The following is a 16,748-nucleotide window of genomic DNA, read 5'->3' as shown; positions in this document are numbered from 1 at the left end:
CATACGTCTGCTAAATAGTTTACAGATACTATCTGCATTTACTCTTTTTGCACTAACTTTTTTGACTCATCACATACAGTGCATTTGGAAAGTATTCAGACCCCTTGATTTTGTTACGTTACAGCCTTATTCTAAAATTGATTAAATTGTTTTTTTTTCTTCCCATCAATCTACAGACAATACCCCAAAATAACAAAGCAAAAACAGTTTTTTTATACATTGTATATGCAAATGTATAAAAAACAACAACTGAAATATCACATTTACATAAGTATTCAGACCCTTTAATCAGTACTTTGTTGAAGCACCTTTGACAGCGATTACAGCCTTGAGTCTTCTTGGGTATGACAATACAAGCTTGGCACACCTGTATTTGGGGAGTTTCTCCCATTCTTCTCTGCAGATCGGGTTCAAGTCCGGGCTCTGGCTGGGCCACTCAAGGACATTCAGAGACTTGTCCCGAAGCCACTCCTGCATTGTCTTGGCTGTGTGCTTAGGGTCGTTGTCCTGTTGAAAGGTGAACCTTCGCCCCAGTCTGAGGTCCGGAGCACTCTGGAGCAGGTTTTCATCAAGGATCTCTGTGTACTTTGCTCCGTTCATCTTTCCCTCGATCCTGACTAGTCTCCCAGTCCCTGCCGCTGAAGAACATCCCCACAGCATGATGCTGCCACCACCATGCTTCACCGTAGGGATGGTGCCAGGTTTCCTCCAGACGTGACACTTGGCATTCAGGCCAAAGAGTTCAATCTTGGTTTCATCAAACCAGATAATCTTGTTTCTCATGGTCAGAGTCCTTTAGGTGCCTTTTGGCAAACCCCAGCAGGCTGTCATGTGCCTTTTACTGAGGAGTGGCTTCCGTCTGGCCACTCTACCATAAAGGCCTGATTGGTGGAGTGCTGCTGAGATGGTTGTCCTTCTGGAAGGTACTCCCGTCTCCCCAGAGGAACTCTGGAGCTCTGTAAGCGTGACTATTGGGTTCTTGGTCACCTCCCTGACCAAGGCCCTACTCCCCCGATTGCTTAGTCTTGGTGGTTCCAAACTTCTTCCATTTAAAAATGATTGAGGCCACTGTGTTCTTGGGGACCTTCAATACTGCAGAAAGGTTTTGGTACCCTTCCCCAGATCTGTGCCTCGACACAATCCTGTCTCGGAGCTCTATGGACAATTCCTCCGACCTCATGGCTTGGGTTTTGCTCTGACATGCACTGTCAACTGTGGGACCTTACATATACAGGCATGTGCCTTTCCAAATCATGTCCAATAAATGTAATTTACCACAGGTGGACTCCAATCAAGTTGTAGAAACATCTCAAGGATGACCAATGGAAACAGGATGCACCTGAGCTCAATTTCGAGTATTATAATAAGTTATTTCAGTTTTGTATTTTTAAGAAATTTTCAAACATTTCTAAAAACCTGTTTTCACTGTCATTATGGGGTATTGTGTGTAGATTGATGAGGAAAAAAAATAATTTAATCAATTTTAGAATAAGTCTAACGTAACTAAATGTGGAAATACTTTCCGAATACACTGTATGCTGCTGCTACTGTTTATTATCGATCCTATTGCCTAGTCACTCTATTCCTAGTTTTATGTAGATATCTACCTCAATTACCTTGTACCCCTGCACATCGACTCGGTACTAGTACCCCGTGTATATAGCCAAGTTATTGTTACTCATTGTGTATCTATGTTTTACTTTTCTATAATTTCTCTATTTTCTTTCTCTCTGCATTGTTGGGAATGGCCAGTAAGTAAGCATTTCACTGTTAGTCTACACCTGTTGTTTACGAAGCATGCAAGGAATAAAATTAGATTTTAGATTTTGAGTTCCAGTCGATATTAGTCAATAGAAAATAGGTATATAGCAGTGGATGCTCCCAAGTGGCGCAGCGGTCTAAGGCACTGCATCGCAGTGCTAGCTGTGCCACTAGAGATCCTGGTTTGAATCCAGGCTCTGTCGTAGCCGGCCGCGACCGGGAGACCCATGGGGCGGCGCACAATTGGCTCAGCGTCGTCCAGGGTAGGGGAGGGAATGGCCGGCAGGGATGTAGCTCAGTTGGTAGAGCATGGCGTTAGCAATGCCAGGGTTGTGGGTTCGTTTCCCACGGGGGGCCAGTATAAAAAATAAAATAATGTATGCACTCACTAACTGTAAGTCGCTCTGGATAAGAGCGTCTGCTAACTGACTAAAATGTAAAACATGTAAATGTAAATGTAGAGGAGGAAGGGGAGGACCAGCCTCTTCAGTGAATTTAATAAAAATAGTGAAACATTAAAAAAGTTATCATTTTTAGATAAAACTATACTAAATATATTCAAGCCACCAAATAATTGATTGAAAGACACTGTTTTGCAATGAAGGTCTACAGTAGCTTCAACAGCACTCTGGCTACACCATGGTGCTACCTTACAGAGGACAGCTAGCTTCCGTCCTCCTCTTGGTACACTGACTTAAATACAAAACCTAGGAGGCTCGTGATTCTCACCCCCTTCTATAGACTTACACAGTAATTATGACAACTTCCGGAGGACGTTCTCCAACCTATCAGAGCTCTTGCAGCATGAACTGACATGTTGCCCACCCAATTAAAGGATCAGAGAATGAATCTAGTACTGAAAGCATGAGCTACAGTCTACAGCTAGCACTGCAGTGCATAAAATGTGGTGAGTAATTGACTCAGAGAGAGAAAGATAATAGTTGAACAGTTTTGAACAAATTAAATTCTTCAAAAATGAAGGAGACGCAAGAGAGAGAGCTAGATGTATTTTGTTGTAAATTTTTTTCAAATGCAGCGAGCTAGTTTAGCCTACTCAAACACCCGACTCAAACAGAGAGGAATGTTATGTTAGTTAGCAGGCTATGGCTATCCAACACTGGAACTCTTCCAAGTCAAGGTAAGCTTTTGGTTTTATTAATATATTGCCACCGGTGCCCCCTGGTGTAACTTTTAAACTGCTTGCTGCTGACTGTACATTGTACTGCATGATTGTAGCGGGTTTGCTAACGCGTTAGTTGACTATGTTGACTATGACTGTAATAGGGTGACAACGATGTAGGCTGTGTGTAGCGGTTAGCGGTTATGATATAAAGGTTTGGCTTGGAAAGGTATTTTCGCCTGGTCACAGACAGCTGATGTGTTGTGCACTGAAGTCCACAAGTGAAGGGAAAAGGTGAGGGGAGGAGAGCGCGTAGGTGTGAGAAGGAATTATACAACGATCAAAGGGATCATGCTGTTTGTATGTGGCTGCTATAAAAGTGAACTGTGTTTGTGTCTGATCAGGGGTGTATTCATTCCGCCGATTCTGTTGAAAAACGTTTCTTAAACGGAAGCAAACGGAACGAAACGGGGATAAACATACCTGAATTTGTCCAATAGAAACTTGTTTGCAACTATTGGACTAATGATTACACCCTAGATCAGCTAGATGCAGGCAAGAGTGTTCAAGGCGGTATTGAATGTGTCACTGTCTGTCACCTTGATTACTAAAATTTCACTCGACCTGTGCACCTACGTTGTAAACTTTCATTCTTAGGCTAGGTTGTAGCAACCTCATGATCGGTATGGGGGAAAATTATAGTATCATGTAGTATCCTTAACCTATCGATGTTACATTGAGCTGGGTAAACGGAATATGAATAACAGTCATCCAATATGCTGTAATAGAAATAAGGCCATGCTCCAAAACATTGTCCTCCCTCATCTTGTTTTATTTGAGGGGATTTCCTGCGTATCTGTTTAGCATTTAGAAATGTATAGTGTATTAAATGAAGTAGTATTTGGTCCCATATTCCTTTCACGCAATGACTACATCAAGCTTGTGACTACAAACTTGTTAGATGCATTTGCAGTTTGTTTTGTGCTATGTTTTCCCAAAGGTGTTACGAAACCGATTAACTAGCCTGCTAATATTTTTGCACTTGCTAAGTCTAGTTAACTGGTCTGTAACCTGAATAAATGTGTGAATTCATTTGAGAAATCAGCGTTTGAGGACCGTGTTGGATGCACATGTGCCCAGGGAGACAGCAACCAGGCTCAGCACCTAGACAAGGTTGCTGCTGCCCCCTGTGGGAATGGAATGTGGACGCAATAGTCAGCTGTAGTGTGCGGTCTAAACTACCTAACCTATTCCATAACAATAGTAACTGAATTAGTCAGTACCTCAGGGAAGCCGACCAGCACCAGCAGGGTGAAGAGGTTGGTGCGTTTGAGCACGTGTGGTAGTTGCCGGACACAGTGGTCGGTGAAGGTTGCTATGACAACACTCCACTGGGGACAGGCGTTCAGGCTCCGCAGGATATCAGCCACCGAACACGCCCAGTCCAGACCTATACGACTATATTTCAAAAGACAGAGAGAAAATATATCCAGTGGCTTCATCATAACAACAACTGTCAAGCAACCTCTTTAGATTTAGATGTGTCCTATATGACAACAAAGAAGAGAGAAGGAGAAGAGATGTCTTACAACAATGGTGTTAGAATAATAGTCAAGCAACACAGTCAAATCTAAGGTGAGTTCAACATGGGTTTTGTTTGCGGCAAACTTAGGAACAATCTCAGTTGAACGATTTGAATGAACAATCCAAAATGTTACTGTGAAGCCGCAAAATAGCTCCTTTTTGTAAGGATTACTGTGCCTTTTTAGTGGCAATATTCTAACTGAAAAGGACTTTGCCATTCCTACTACATGTAATAGACAGCCTACATGGACACCTGATTATTTGTAGCGTTGGTTTCGACCTGAAATAAACATTTACATTCGCCACACACTACCTTCTATACTGTTAGCTAACGTTAGCGAATGTTCGTGGGTAGCACAAAACAAACAGAATATGTTAGCCAACATTAGCTAACGTTCGCAAACTATTTCTCTAGTTGAACACACCTCTAGATCTACTGTATGTCCTGTTCCACTCTCCAGTTTACTGTGGTTTACAACTCGTATTTAACACAAACAGTGAATATGCATGACTATGGTGCCGTGGTTTACCTGTCCAGACAGACAGCCCCCAGACTGAAAAGTAGCTGGGTGGTCTTCCAGCCCTGTGTGTCAGCCCCGGCGGCAGCCCCCTCTCCTGGGGTGAGCAGCTCGTACTTATCGGCTAGGGCCTCTCTGACGGCCGCATCCGCCTCCAGGGGGGGTATCCTCAGCAGCAGCTGCCCCAGCAGACCCAGGGTCAGGTGGTAGGTCTCGTTCAGACACCCGGCGTTGGAGATGACCACCCTGAAGAGCTGGGGCAGGATGGGGCTCAGGCTGGACAGAGCCAGGGTGGTGCCCTGGGGGGGGGGGGGGGGGGGGGGGGGGGGGGGTGCAAGAGGTCAGAGGTCAATGGATAGATAGTTACAGCGGTAACTACACAGTATTAACTGAAGTAACAATATTGCATTAACATGTAGTTGCATAGTAACCGTTGTTAGTTATTACTGTGTAGTTACATAGGGCAACTTAAGTGTTACCGATTAAACTTAAAGAATGGTGTATTGACTCTGAGCCCCCTTGGCTATTCGGAACAATAAAACAGAAGGCACTTCATAAACTCAGTATGGACTTCCTAGCTTCTTCTGCTATCTGGTAGTACAATCATCTTACCGGTTTGGCTGGAGGCAGCATGGCAGCTAGCAGCCCCAGGATCCTCTCTCTCGAGCACTCTGCAAACACATGCTCCTGGATGGGCACCTTGGCCATCCTCTCCATCTTCTCATCCCTCTCCTTCATCATCTCTTTCATCTCCTCTATGTCCTCTGGCGTTGGAGAGGTGATGGTCTCTGAGCCCGACTCTGGAGCTGGGGGATACACGGAAACAGGCAAAGGTTAACTTAGCTTCGTCTCCAGGCTAGACTAGACTAGGCGCAACACTCATTGACAAAGATGGATGGATGATGTGATACCAACTGACACACTCATTCAAACAGGTCGGTGGCCAGGATGACTTAACCAACATTCACTTCAGCTATAAGATAGGCGCAACAGTCTTTTACCATTTCACCAATTGGTGATTAAAGCTAACAATGGTCTGACACACATTCAATTGAATTGAATTCAAAGTGACTTTATTAATTCCAGACGGGGAGCGATTAGAAAAGCACATGGCTGGTCCCTCCCGCCTCACCTCTGACCACAGGAGACAGTGTTCCCTCGCTGGACAGAGAGGGGGTCTGGCTGAGGCTGGACCAGTCCAGGGTGTCCTGTTTCACCAGCTTCTTCCCCTTCTCCTGTCCTCCTTCTCTCTCTGACGTGGAGCACACCTCCAGGGCAGCAGGGGGAGACTCCACATCCTTCTCCTTCCCCTGGGCTTTACTCTGATGGACAAACAGAAGAAGGATCATCAGTGTGTGGTGGTTATCCATGAATGCCATTGTATTGGAGCAGTAGAAGTGAATAGCTGCAGGGGGAAATTGGTTCTGAAGCAGAATCATATCGATAAAAACAGACATTTTACAAAGAGTAGGGACACAATATTGAAGTCAAGGCCTGGCTCGAGGCCAGGGTGTAGTAACTCACCTTGTCCCTAGAGGGCAGTGGTGAGCAGATAGCAGCGGTGGAGCCAGGCAGAGAGGAGGTGTCTTCTGTGGTGGTGTTGATGCTGAGCTCCTGGGAGGGTGACTCAGGACACAGCTCACTCTCTGACTCATTAGAGGCCAGCAGGGACAGCAGGGCAGAGGACCGCAGACCTGCACACACACAGGGATGGAATGATTCAACAGAAACAGTTGGGGGGGGGGGGGGTCAGGAACAATGGCTATATCAATGGAGTTTCAAGAAGTTCAGTCAGTAGTCTGATGGGACAGTAAAACTGAGCGACAAGAAATGTCCTCAATTTATAACACTGCTCTATTCCCATCTATTTGGAATGGATAAGTTGGTTTGGCTTGAGTTGAATGCTATCTAAATCAATAAAACCACCTTTACGATAGGGCTGGGAATTGCCAGGGACCTCACGATACGATGTTATCATGATACTTAGGTGCTGATACCATATGTATTGCGATTCTCACGATTCTACATGTATTGCGATTAGATATTGCGATTTGATGTTCCAAATATATTTCTCACTATACGTCTGCTGCAGAGAGACAAGAGAGAGCATGAGAAATGCATTTTGATCAGTCATGGAAATAAACATGCTGATAAGAACAAGGTATACAGTTGCTGTGTGGCCTACCTTTGCCAGTCTGTCCTTTGAGCAGGCACTCGGTAATGAGCTGTGAGCAGCGTGTCTGCAGGGCGGAGGCCTGGGTCAGGGTGTCTGGTCCCAGAGGCTCCCCCTCCTGCTGTCTCTCGCTGCTCAGGTCTGAGGTGTAAAGAAAAGAAACAAATACTCTTTAATGACAATTACAACTCCATCAAGTTGCTGGTCCCATTTTTCCATTGTTATGTGACTGACTATTGACTTGAAGCTCCCTTTCATTTTTTTATGCCAGAGGATAAGAGTTGAGCATGTTTACCTGAGGTGTACAGGGCCAAGGCAGCGAACAGCAGCCAGGAGTAGTTGTGGATGTAGGGCTGGATGAGGCGGTGGCGGTCACTGATCCTGATGGTCACCATGGGGCAGACAGTGATCCGATGGGTCGGGAGGTGACTAGAGGACGACGTGAAGGGAAAAACAAGAGACAGGGTGAGAGATGGTAAGCCGCTGCAGTACCTGTGCATTACCACCACACAGTCAATTCTACTGAGAAAGATATCAGCTTTAGCAGGTTTTAGACATTCGATAGAAAGACATAACATATATCAAGACATTATAAAGCCTCATTCATGCTTTTAGCATTATATCTAAAGTGTTTCCAAAACAAAAATGGATTAATATATTACCTGTCAGGGTATTTCTTGGCATTGTAGCAGCCGAAGCAGAGGTCAAAGTCTTCACAGACATTACAGTTGATCCTGCTGCCCACGATGAGGCCCTGGCAGTGGTCACACGCATACTCCATGTTCACCATCTCATGGTCGTCCTCGTGACCCTCCGGCTTGGCACCACCTAGACACACAGAGCCGGTTCAGTTAGACTAGAGGAAAGATGTAACTGTTTTACGTTCTCGCGTTGAAGCTTAAACAAGACATTTCGGGGTATAAGTCCAGCTCTATACAGGTATACAGGTAGGGTGTGTGTGTGTGTATGTGTGCATGTGCAATGGGAGTGTGTGTGTACTCACTGAGGAAGCAGGTCTTGCACAGGTCCATGTCCATACACTGCAGACAGCGGTACCGGTGCCAGGGAGCCATCCTCTCACAGCCATCACAGGAGATCACCACGTTGAGCAGGTCACAGTAACGAGCTATGAACATGTGCATCTGAGGACAGGACAGGAAGGGGTTAACTACCTCAGCTTTTGGACAGTATCATGGACATGGTTGGGGTCAATTCCATTTCAATTAAAATTGTCCTCACTGCTTTTCAATGACAAAACAACACAAACACCTAAGATAATGTCAAAGATGGTCTAAGCTACAACATATGTGAAAATGAAAAAAAAATCGAAGTTTACACGTTTTTCGATAATTGACGTTAAAAAAGTACAATAATTACAATTTCTATTAACAAATAATAATAAAATAGTTTGACAACCCTGTTTGTAGGCTTTTAAATTATATCAAACTCACCCGTTGATATTTTCCAGTAATGAAGACATGGATGTCTCATGGTAGGGTGGGGTATGCAAAATAGGTCAACTTTGAACACCTCTATCCCCTAAATGTTTTGGCATTCAGTTCCAGAAAATCCCTTTCTGACCACATCTACCATTGCCAAAATGTATAAAAAGTTTTGTTCAAATCAAAAGGGGAGCGGTCAAAAAGTGATTGAAATCAAATGGAACGACCCCCTATCCAATCCTCTCAGATCTACACAAGTGCCTAGGGGGTAGGGGCTAGGAATTGAGTATTTGGGATTTAGGGCCTGAGTCCGCTCTACCTTTCTCCTGTCCTCCATGGAACCCTCCTCGTCAATCTTGTCATACCACTTCTCAAACATCCCGTCCACACACTCGTCCATCCAGTCCCGGTTCTTCTTATAGTCTGCTATCTCATCCTCCTCCGTCCACTGACTGAGGACAACATCAGACAGGGTGGAAAATTAGATGGCCATTTTCTCACATTTAGGTAACATCCTACCTTTTTTGTCTGGCTAATATCTAGCGTAGCATGGTCTTCAAATTAACACTGATAGTAGATATTTTCACAGGCCACAACACTCGCTCTTGTGGTGCATGAAGAAGGCTGTTGTGTCTAATGCTAAATATTAATGTTATGTGGCATACATTATTATGAAGATACAGTACGTGAACCCTTAGTGAAAAGCTACTATACAGCGCCACCACCACTCCACGCCACTAGTTGGCACCCTTCCTCTGTCCTCTGTCCCTCCTCAGACAGTACCTGATGGCGATGTCGTGCACGCTGATGTTCTCCTGGGACATGGTGAGGAGGAGGTCAGGTAGTTTGATCTGGAGGAACAGGGGGAGGTCCTGTACCTCCCAGCTCATGTCCAATAGATGCAGCAGGCAGGTCTGAACACAGGACAGGGCAGGCAGCAGGACCCTGGGGAGGGGAAGATACCAAATGAGTTATCAAATCAGGAGGAGAGAGCAGAATGGGTTTCACTTACTTTCTCTATGCTCCCAAATACACAATTATTTATCATACTTATAAATGTCTTATTACAAGGCTTATAACATGTTATGTCTCTCTATGTAGCACATGTTCAACTGAACAGGGATGAATTAATACATACTTCTCGTTGAGACTGCTGAAGCCTTGTACTGCCTCCACCAGCATGAGGACTAGTCGATGGTAGGACTTCCTCACCTTCTCTCTCAGCTCCTGCCCACTTCCAGACAACTGGGAGAAATAACTGCCCAGGGAAAACAAACAAACAAACCCTGAATGAGTGTCTTAACAGGAAAATTAGGTGGAAATAGATTATTATATCAATACATCTCAATCAGACCCTTATTTATGCAATCCTGAAGCCGTTATGGCAGCTACATTACACATATCAGTATTTATAGGGTCAGACGGACCTGGTGAAGTCTTTCTGGCAAGCCAGCAGTTCCTGTAGGAACAGAATGCAGGGGGCCTGGAAGAGGTGTGGTTTCCCCAGGGACAGTAAACACTGCTGCACCGTCTCCAGGACCTTACAAACACTCTGAGCCTGGGCCTTGTTCAAGGACAGCGTCTGTCGGACACTGCACAGGTAGATAAATACACATCCAAAAACAAAGGCTTAGCAAAACATAAATCACAACATTGGATCTAGAGAGCAAGTTTGTTCAATCTAACAGTTTAAGAACGACAATATAATAACACATTTGTAAAAATCACTGCTTCCTAATCAACAAAGCCAAACAATGAACCCTTCCCGTGCCCAGTGTGTGGATGACAGTGACACATACCTGACAGTAGTCAGTGTCTGGTCCTTCATGAAGTTGATGATGTGTTTGAGGAGAGGGTAGCGTTCCTTGACAGAGGGGGCAGAGCGAGGCTCTTCCACGGAGCGCAAGGAGAGGAGGCGGAGGCGGCCCCGGCTGAAGGAGGGAGCCTTCCGGGGGAAGGTGGAGGGGGATGCAGGCTCCGCTGCCCCTGGCTGGTAGGACAGGCTCTCTGTGGAGCCCAGTAGGCCCTGGCTGGAGGGGCCCGGCCCTGGGTCAGAAACTGTCGAACCCTGGGGATGGACCCGGAAGGAATGAGGGTAGCCTGGTCCAGGTACTGGGCCTACAGCTCCAGATCCAGCCCTTGCCTCACAGCCCCCCACCTCGGAGCCTGTTGCATGGGAGGACTGGGCTCCCAACGAGGGGCTGGGCAGGAAGTCCCCCTCTGATATGGAGCTGGAGCGGAAGAGTGGAGGCTGTAAGACAGCACTGCCCTCTGCTGCCCTGGAGGAGTCAGTGTCCAAGTGAGAAGAAGCGCCACTGGGGGGGAATCTCAACAACAGATAGGCCTTCCCAAGAAGCATCTCAGCTAGAGGAGAAGGAAGGGGCAGGAGGGAGAGATTCAAACATAAAATATACATAGAGAAGCATTTGTCCATAAATATGCATGATTCTAGTTAAGAGATTCGTATCAGTACGTTTCAAATACAAATCAAAAGGGTGGTAGTGCTCACCGAGACCATCCATGGTTACTTCACCGTGGCCCTCCTCTTTGTCCTCAGAGACATTCATTTTGCCCACCAGATACCGCTGCTTCATCTCCAACTGAAAACAACAGAAGAAAACACAACACTCACACCACTGATATGTCAAATCAAATCAAATTTTATTGGCCACATGCGCCGAATACAACAGGTGCAGACATTACAGTGAAATGCTTACTTACAGCCCTTAACCAACAGTGCATTTATTTTTAATAAAAAAAGTAGAATAAAACAAAAAAAAGTGTTCAGAAAATAAAGAGCAGAAGTAAAATAAAATAACAGTAGGGAGGCTATATATACAGGGGGGTACCGGTGCAGAGTCAATGTGCGGGGGCACCGGCTAGTTGAGGTAGTTGGAGTAATATGTACATGTGGGTAGAGTTAAAGTGACTATGCATAAATAATTAACAGAGTAGCAGCAGCGTAAAAAGATGGGGGTGGGGGGGCAGTGCAAATAGTCCGGGTAGCCATGATTAGCTGTTCAGGAGTCTTATGGTTTGGGGGTAGAAGCTGTTGAGAAGTCTTTTGGACCTAGACTTGGCACTCCGGTACCGCTTGCCGTGCGGTAGCAGAGAGAACAGTCTATGACTAGGGTGGCTGGAGTCTTTGACAATTTTGAGGGCCTTCCTCTGACCCTGCCTGGTATAGAGGTCCTGGATGGCAGGGAGCTTGGCCCCAGTGATGTACTGGGCTGTACGCACTATCCTCTGTAGTGCCTTGCGGTCGGAGGCCAAGCAGTTGTCATACCAGGCGGTGATGCAACCAGTCAGGATGCTCTCGATGGCGCAGCTGTATAATTTTCTGAGGATCTGAGGACCCATGCCAAATCTTTTCAGTCTCCTGAGGGGGAATAGGCTTTGTCGTGCCCTCTTCACGACTGTCTTGGTGTGTTTGGTGCCTTTGATTGTGTGTTATTTGTGATTCTTTCTTTTGTCTTCTGTGTGGTATTAAATTGTATAGAAAATGAGTTTAATGACTCATTCAAAAGACACTCACCATCCATGTTTTGATGCTCTCAGCCAGTGAGAAGACCTGCAGAAAGTCTTCACTCAGACTCCCCTGACCACCCTGGCTGGCTACTCGTACAGAAAAGGGGGGAGTGGGAGAAATGGGAAGGAACATAAGTCAATTCACCATCCAAATTCAACAACTGTGAATCTAATTAAAACAGTGGATATCAACAGTGCTCAGCACATAACAACCATGAGTGGGCTTCGCGTCCTGTTCTCACTGGCCACCAGTAAGCCTTTTCCCGTTTTCTAAACATCCATACAAGATCATAATACGGATGTGGTCCAGGAGGGGCCAGTTTTGTCCACAGGCGGTCCCAGAAGGCAGGCTGCAAGGCGGGCTGCAAAGCCCACATCCAGGGAGCATGGGCCTCCAAGTACCTGCTGAAGTTCTGGATGCCATTTTCTTTTGCCCCTTTTTCTCCCCAATTTCGTGATATCCAATTGGTAGTTACAGTCTTATCCCATCGCTGCAACTCCCTTACCGACTCAGGAGAGGCGAAGGTCGAAAGCCATGCGTCCTTCGAAACACGACCCTGCCAAGCCGCACTGCTTCTTGCCACACTGCTCGCTTAACCCGGAAGCCAGCCACACCAATGTGTCGGAGGAAACACTGTCAGCATGCATGCGCCCGGCCCGCCACAGGAGTCACTAGAGCGCGACGGGACAAGGACATCCCGGCCGGCCAAACCCTCTCCTAACCCGGACGACACTGGGCCAATTGTGCGCCACCTCATGGGTCTCCCGGTCGCGGCTGGCTGCGACACAGCTAAGGATCGAACCTGGGTCTGTAGGGACGCCTCAAGCACTGCGATGCAGTGCCTTAGACCGCTGCGCCACTCGGGAGGCCCACTATTTTCATTTTTGCACGTCATCTCCACCTCCTTATTAAGCTAAAAGATGACGTGGACATGACTATCCCCTGGCCATTCTTCAGGGAGGTGAGATGGATGAATGCAGAATCTTCAACGTTTATGATTGGATTACTTTCCAGCGTTAGGGTCTCTAATCTTTGCAGGCCAAAGAAACTATTCTCTGTAATCTGAGAGACCTTGTTAGTCATTAGGTTTAGGAATGTAGATCTTAAATGTAAAGTCCACAATAGTGATATCATTCCAACCGTTCCAGATTTATCCAGCAACAGAACTGCTCTGAGGGGATTTTTGCGATCTGACAGCGTCACAAGGAAAGTATTTTCAGCCATGTGACAGGACTCTTCTATGTGTCACAAAGCACATTTAACTCGGGGACAACATTGAAATCAGCAAGAACTATCATGTTGGTGAGATTCTTCAAATAATGTATCAAGCTCAGATTAATGGTCGCCTTAACACCAGTATAAAAGCTGATGTTGAGCACCTCAAGCCTTTGAGTATCTCACTGCAGATACTGCGTCGTTCCCAGAGTCATGGTTCTATAAATTAAGTTATGTGATAGTCTCAATACTGTTTCACAAACAGACTAAAAGGAAATGCTTTTCTCATTGAAAGAAACATAACGCAACTTGGAGACATTCGAATGCCACAGTACATTTCGCGTAAGGTTTTCGTGTAGCACATCCGGAGAAGATTATATGGACATTTAGAAAATGTGAAAAGGCGTCCTGCTTTAGAAAATGGGAAAAGGGGTGAGGCGAACAGGGCGCTAAAAGCCATTTTTGTAATTATCAAATAAATTATATTAATCACTCAATCAATCCATCACCCTAATTATTTAATTACCATAGATCCTGAGAGCCTGGTTGAGGGCTGGCGTGTGGTAAATCATGGCTGAAAAGATGGCATTCACCGCCATGTCAGCCTTCCACCCCGCAACTATCTCGTTCCTAATTGGCTGCTTCTTGCAGGCCAGCATGAGGCTTTTCATCAACTCAGTCCTGCCGTCTAGTGGCTCCTCTGTCGGGTTCCAGTGACCAAAGTCATCACAGAATCTCATGAACCAATCAGAACAACCTGACTGGCATGTCTTCACCTGATTCACAGAGCAAGAGAGAACGTTAGAAAGTGCCGTAACCTACATATACAATAAAATACTTTTCCATTTCATTCTGTGGCTGCAATATGATGTGACCTGCATTTATGCATTGGCATTCAGCTATCGAGTGAAAGGTATATACAAATATAAACACTGACTCAGTGCTTGTACACCATACCTCATCTGTATGGACGTGGGGAGATTCAATGAGTCCGTGTCTGAAGACAGGCTTCCACAGAGGAGAGGACAGGACGTGGGCCATCTTCCCAGCAGGAAGCTCCTTCACACTGCGGATCTCTGATGACAACATATCACATATGATCAAAAACCACATATACTAGAGACTAGGGAGTAGTTTTCGGTGCAGGCCTTAGTTTGAATTAGGGGAAAGAACAAAAATGGGGAGATTTTTGTTCTTTGTCTCTCTCTCCATCGCTCTCTCGCCCCCTACCTCCTTCCCTCCCCCCTCAGAATCCCTCTCCCCATCCCTTCCTCTCACCGTGGGGTGATTTGAGGGCCATGGTCCTGGAGGCCAGGCGGCCCATGAGTCGGGCCACCAGGAGCTGCAGGTCTGACATCCAGGACACGGTGATATCAGGCAGGCCGTGGGCCGTCACTGTGAACTTATAGCCCCACTCGTTGTTGCTGCTGTCTGAGTGGAACAGGAACTGCAGCTGGGGCCCAGCCTCAAACGTCACCTTCTGTGGAGCAAACAACACGATGGAGAACTGTCATTACCACAGACAGGGGAGAAGATGCCTGTAATGTCTCGGGTAGCCGTGGTTACCTGCGCACACTGTTCCTGTTGCGCACAATCACAAAAACGGAAACAATTTCCGCATCCAAAAACCAACAAGCCAATCACCCTGAAGAGCCTGACTTACTGCGCCTCTGAAGGAGTCATATAGGCTATCCAGTGCCCTATAGATTGGGAAGACCACACGCGCACTGAGAACACGGATCACAGAACACAAAAGCTCTATTAGACGCAAGGATGACAACTACACTCTAGCAGCCCACTTTATCCTGCAACAACACACAGTCAATGAACTAAAGTTCTGGGCAATAGAGAAAATGCAGAGGAATGAGAGAGGGGGTGATTTTTACAGTTTCCTACTACAAAAATATACGGCCGATCCCCACGGACTAAACAAACTAGAACTAAACAGTTTTCTAGTATACCTAGACTGACTAGTATAGCCTCTTGTGTATTTTCCTTGTTTTTCTGAGTTTTTGATGATTGCTATAGTCTCTTTTTTATAATAATAATAATAATAATAATATGCCATTTAGCAGACGCTTTTATCCAAAGCGACTTACAGTCATGCGTGCATACATTTTTGTGTATGGGTGGTCCCGGGGATCGAACCCACTACCTTGGCGTTACAAGGGCCGTGCTCTACCAGCTGAGCTACAGAGGACCACATTTATAGAACGTGTTTTATGCACCAGTGCATATACTGTTCTTTACGCACACAACTAACTCAGATTATCCCTTTACACTCTTCCTTTGTATATATTCCTGTGTGTTATTTTTCATGTTGCCTCTATACACTGACGTGATAATGTTGTAAATATGTTTTGTATATAGTTTATTTTCCTGTCATGTGACATTTACTTGTCCCCGCTTCTATTTCTAGAGATACGTCAGCTTCCGTCCAAAACGCTGCCAGAGGACGACTCTAGTAGTCGAAACACATTGCGGTTGTGCGTCCTCATGTACAATGCTGAGCTGCTCCTATATGTAGTCTTGTGTAAATATTTTCTGTTAATTGTTCACTAAAGTTTACTGCTCGTCTTTTTTTCTTGGATTACCTGCCATTTATGGGCATACCTTCCCACTGCCCTAATCTCAGCCGTGATTACCTACCTTTGGCCATTTCTCAGTCCCGACCTTCATGTCGTAACGGACCTTCCCTCCTCTGGCGTCTGTGAACTCTAGGTAGTCGTATCTGCCAGGATTCAAGAGAACGCTACATGAGGTAATGGAAATGTAAAGAGATTTCCTTCATCTCTTGATGATATTATGTCACATGAAGAGGAATTCAAATAATTACACGCATGCAAACAGTTGGTCTTCAGATATGCTAAGAATAAGTATCTGATCAGGCATACTCTTCAATGAAAAGAACAGAATAGAGAGAGAGGAAGAAAAGAGAGATAAAGAGAGGAGAGAGAGAAAAAGACAGAGAGAAAGAGAGGAGAGAGAGAAAGACAGAGAGAAAGAGAGGAGAGAGAGAGAAAAACAGAGAGAAAGAGAGAGAGACAGAATGGTGTGTGGATGATATGCTCACCTCTTCTCAGTCTCACTGCGTTCGTCAAACTCCACCTCGAAGGAAGTGGCCCCGGGGCAGGCGAAGATGGTGGTTTCGTGTCTGCTGTTCTCGTAGTTATGAGGAGACTCCATGTTCCAGGTCCTCAGGACCACCGGCTGCTGGGGCTGCTGGCAGCTCTCCAGGTCCACCTGGCAGGGACACAACACATCCCACATTAACATAACATCTAGGGTTGCAAATTTGCGGTAACTTTCCATAAATTCCTTGGTTTTCCAGAAATCCTGGTTGGAGGATTCCCAGATTTTCTCCATATTCTCTCATATTGGGACAGTTGCCGGAATGTTGCAACCG

At 45.8% G+C, this 16,748-nt stretch overlaps 1 protein-coding gene across 1 annotated transcript in view; it reads right to left on the bottom strand.

Moving 5' to 3' along the window:
• zzef1 (zinc finger, ZZ-type with EF hand domain 1) overlaps positions 1-16,748 on the bottom strand; it is a 56,730-nt gene that overhangs the window by 21,329 nt on the left and 18,653 nt on the right. The window contains exons 22-42 of the mRNA XM_084169812.1: positions 16,416-16,585; positions 15,992-16,073; positions 14,621-14,822; positions 14,300-14,418; positions 13,869-14,118; positions 12,134-12,213; positions 11,108-11,198; positions 10,398-10,962; positions 10,026-10,190; positions 9,737-9,856; positions 9,382-9,543; positions 8,918-9,050; positions 8,160-8,298; positions 7,819-7,984; positions 7,452-7,585; positions 7,169-7,297; positions 6,508-6,677; positions 6,116-6,305; positions 5,596-5,789; positions 4,996-5,282; positions 4,165-4,339 (exon numbers count right to left, since the gene is read on the bottom strand). Of these exons, the coding sequence (XP_084025938.1) occupies positions 4,165-4,339; positions 4,996-5,282; positions 5,596-5,789; positions 6,116-6,305; positions 6,508-6,677; positions 7,169-7,297; positions 7,452-7,585; positions 7,819-7,984; positions 8,160-8,298; positions 8,918-9,050; positions 9,382-9,543; positions 9,737-9,856; positions 10,026-10,190; positions 10,398-10,962; positions 11,108-11,198; positions 12,134-12,213; positions 13,869-14,118; positions 14,300-14,418; positions 14,621-14,822; positions 15,992-16,073; positions 16,416-16,585 (3,723 nt within the window). The remainder of the gene's footprint in view (positions 1-4,164; positions 4,340-4,995; positions 5,283-5,595; positions 5,790-6,115; positions 6,306-6,507; positions 6,678-7,168; positions 7,298-7,451; positions 7,586-7,818; positions 7,985-8,159; positions 8,299-8,917; positions 9,051-9,381; positions 9,544-9,736; positions 9,857-10,025; positions 10,191-10,397; positions 10,963-11,107; positions 11,199-12,133; positions 12,214-13,868; positions 14,119-14,299; positions 14,419-14,620; positions 14,823-15,991; positions 16,074-16,415; positions 16,586-16,748) is intronic.

The sequence above is a fragment of the Coregonus lavaretus genome, assembly GCF_964263955.1.
Source record: "Coregonus lavaretus genome assembly, chromosome: 10".
Lineage (NCBI taxonomy): Eukaryota > Metazoa > Chordata > Actinopteri > Salmoniformes > Salmonidae > Coregonus > Coregonus lavaretus.
Note: the sequence above shows the minus strand (reverse complement) of the source record. Positions and strands in the feature narration are given on the sequence as shown.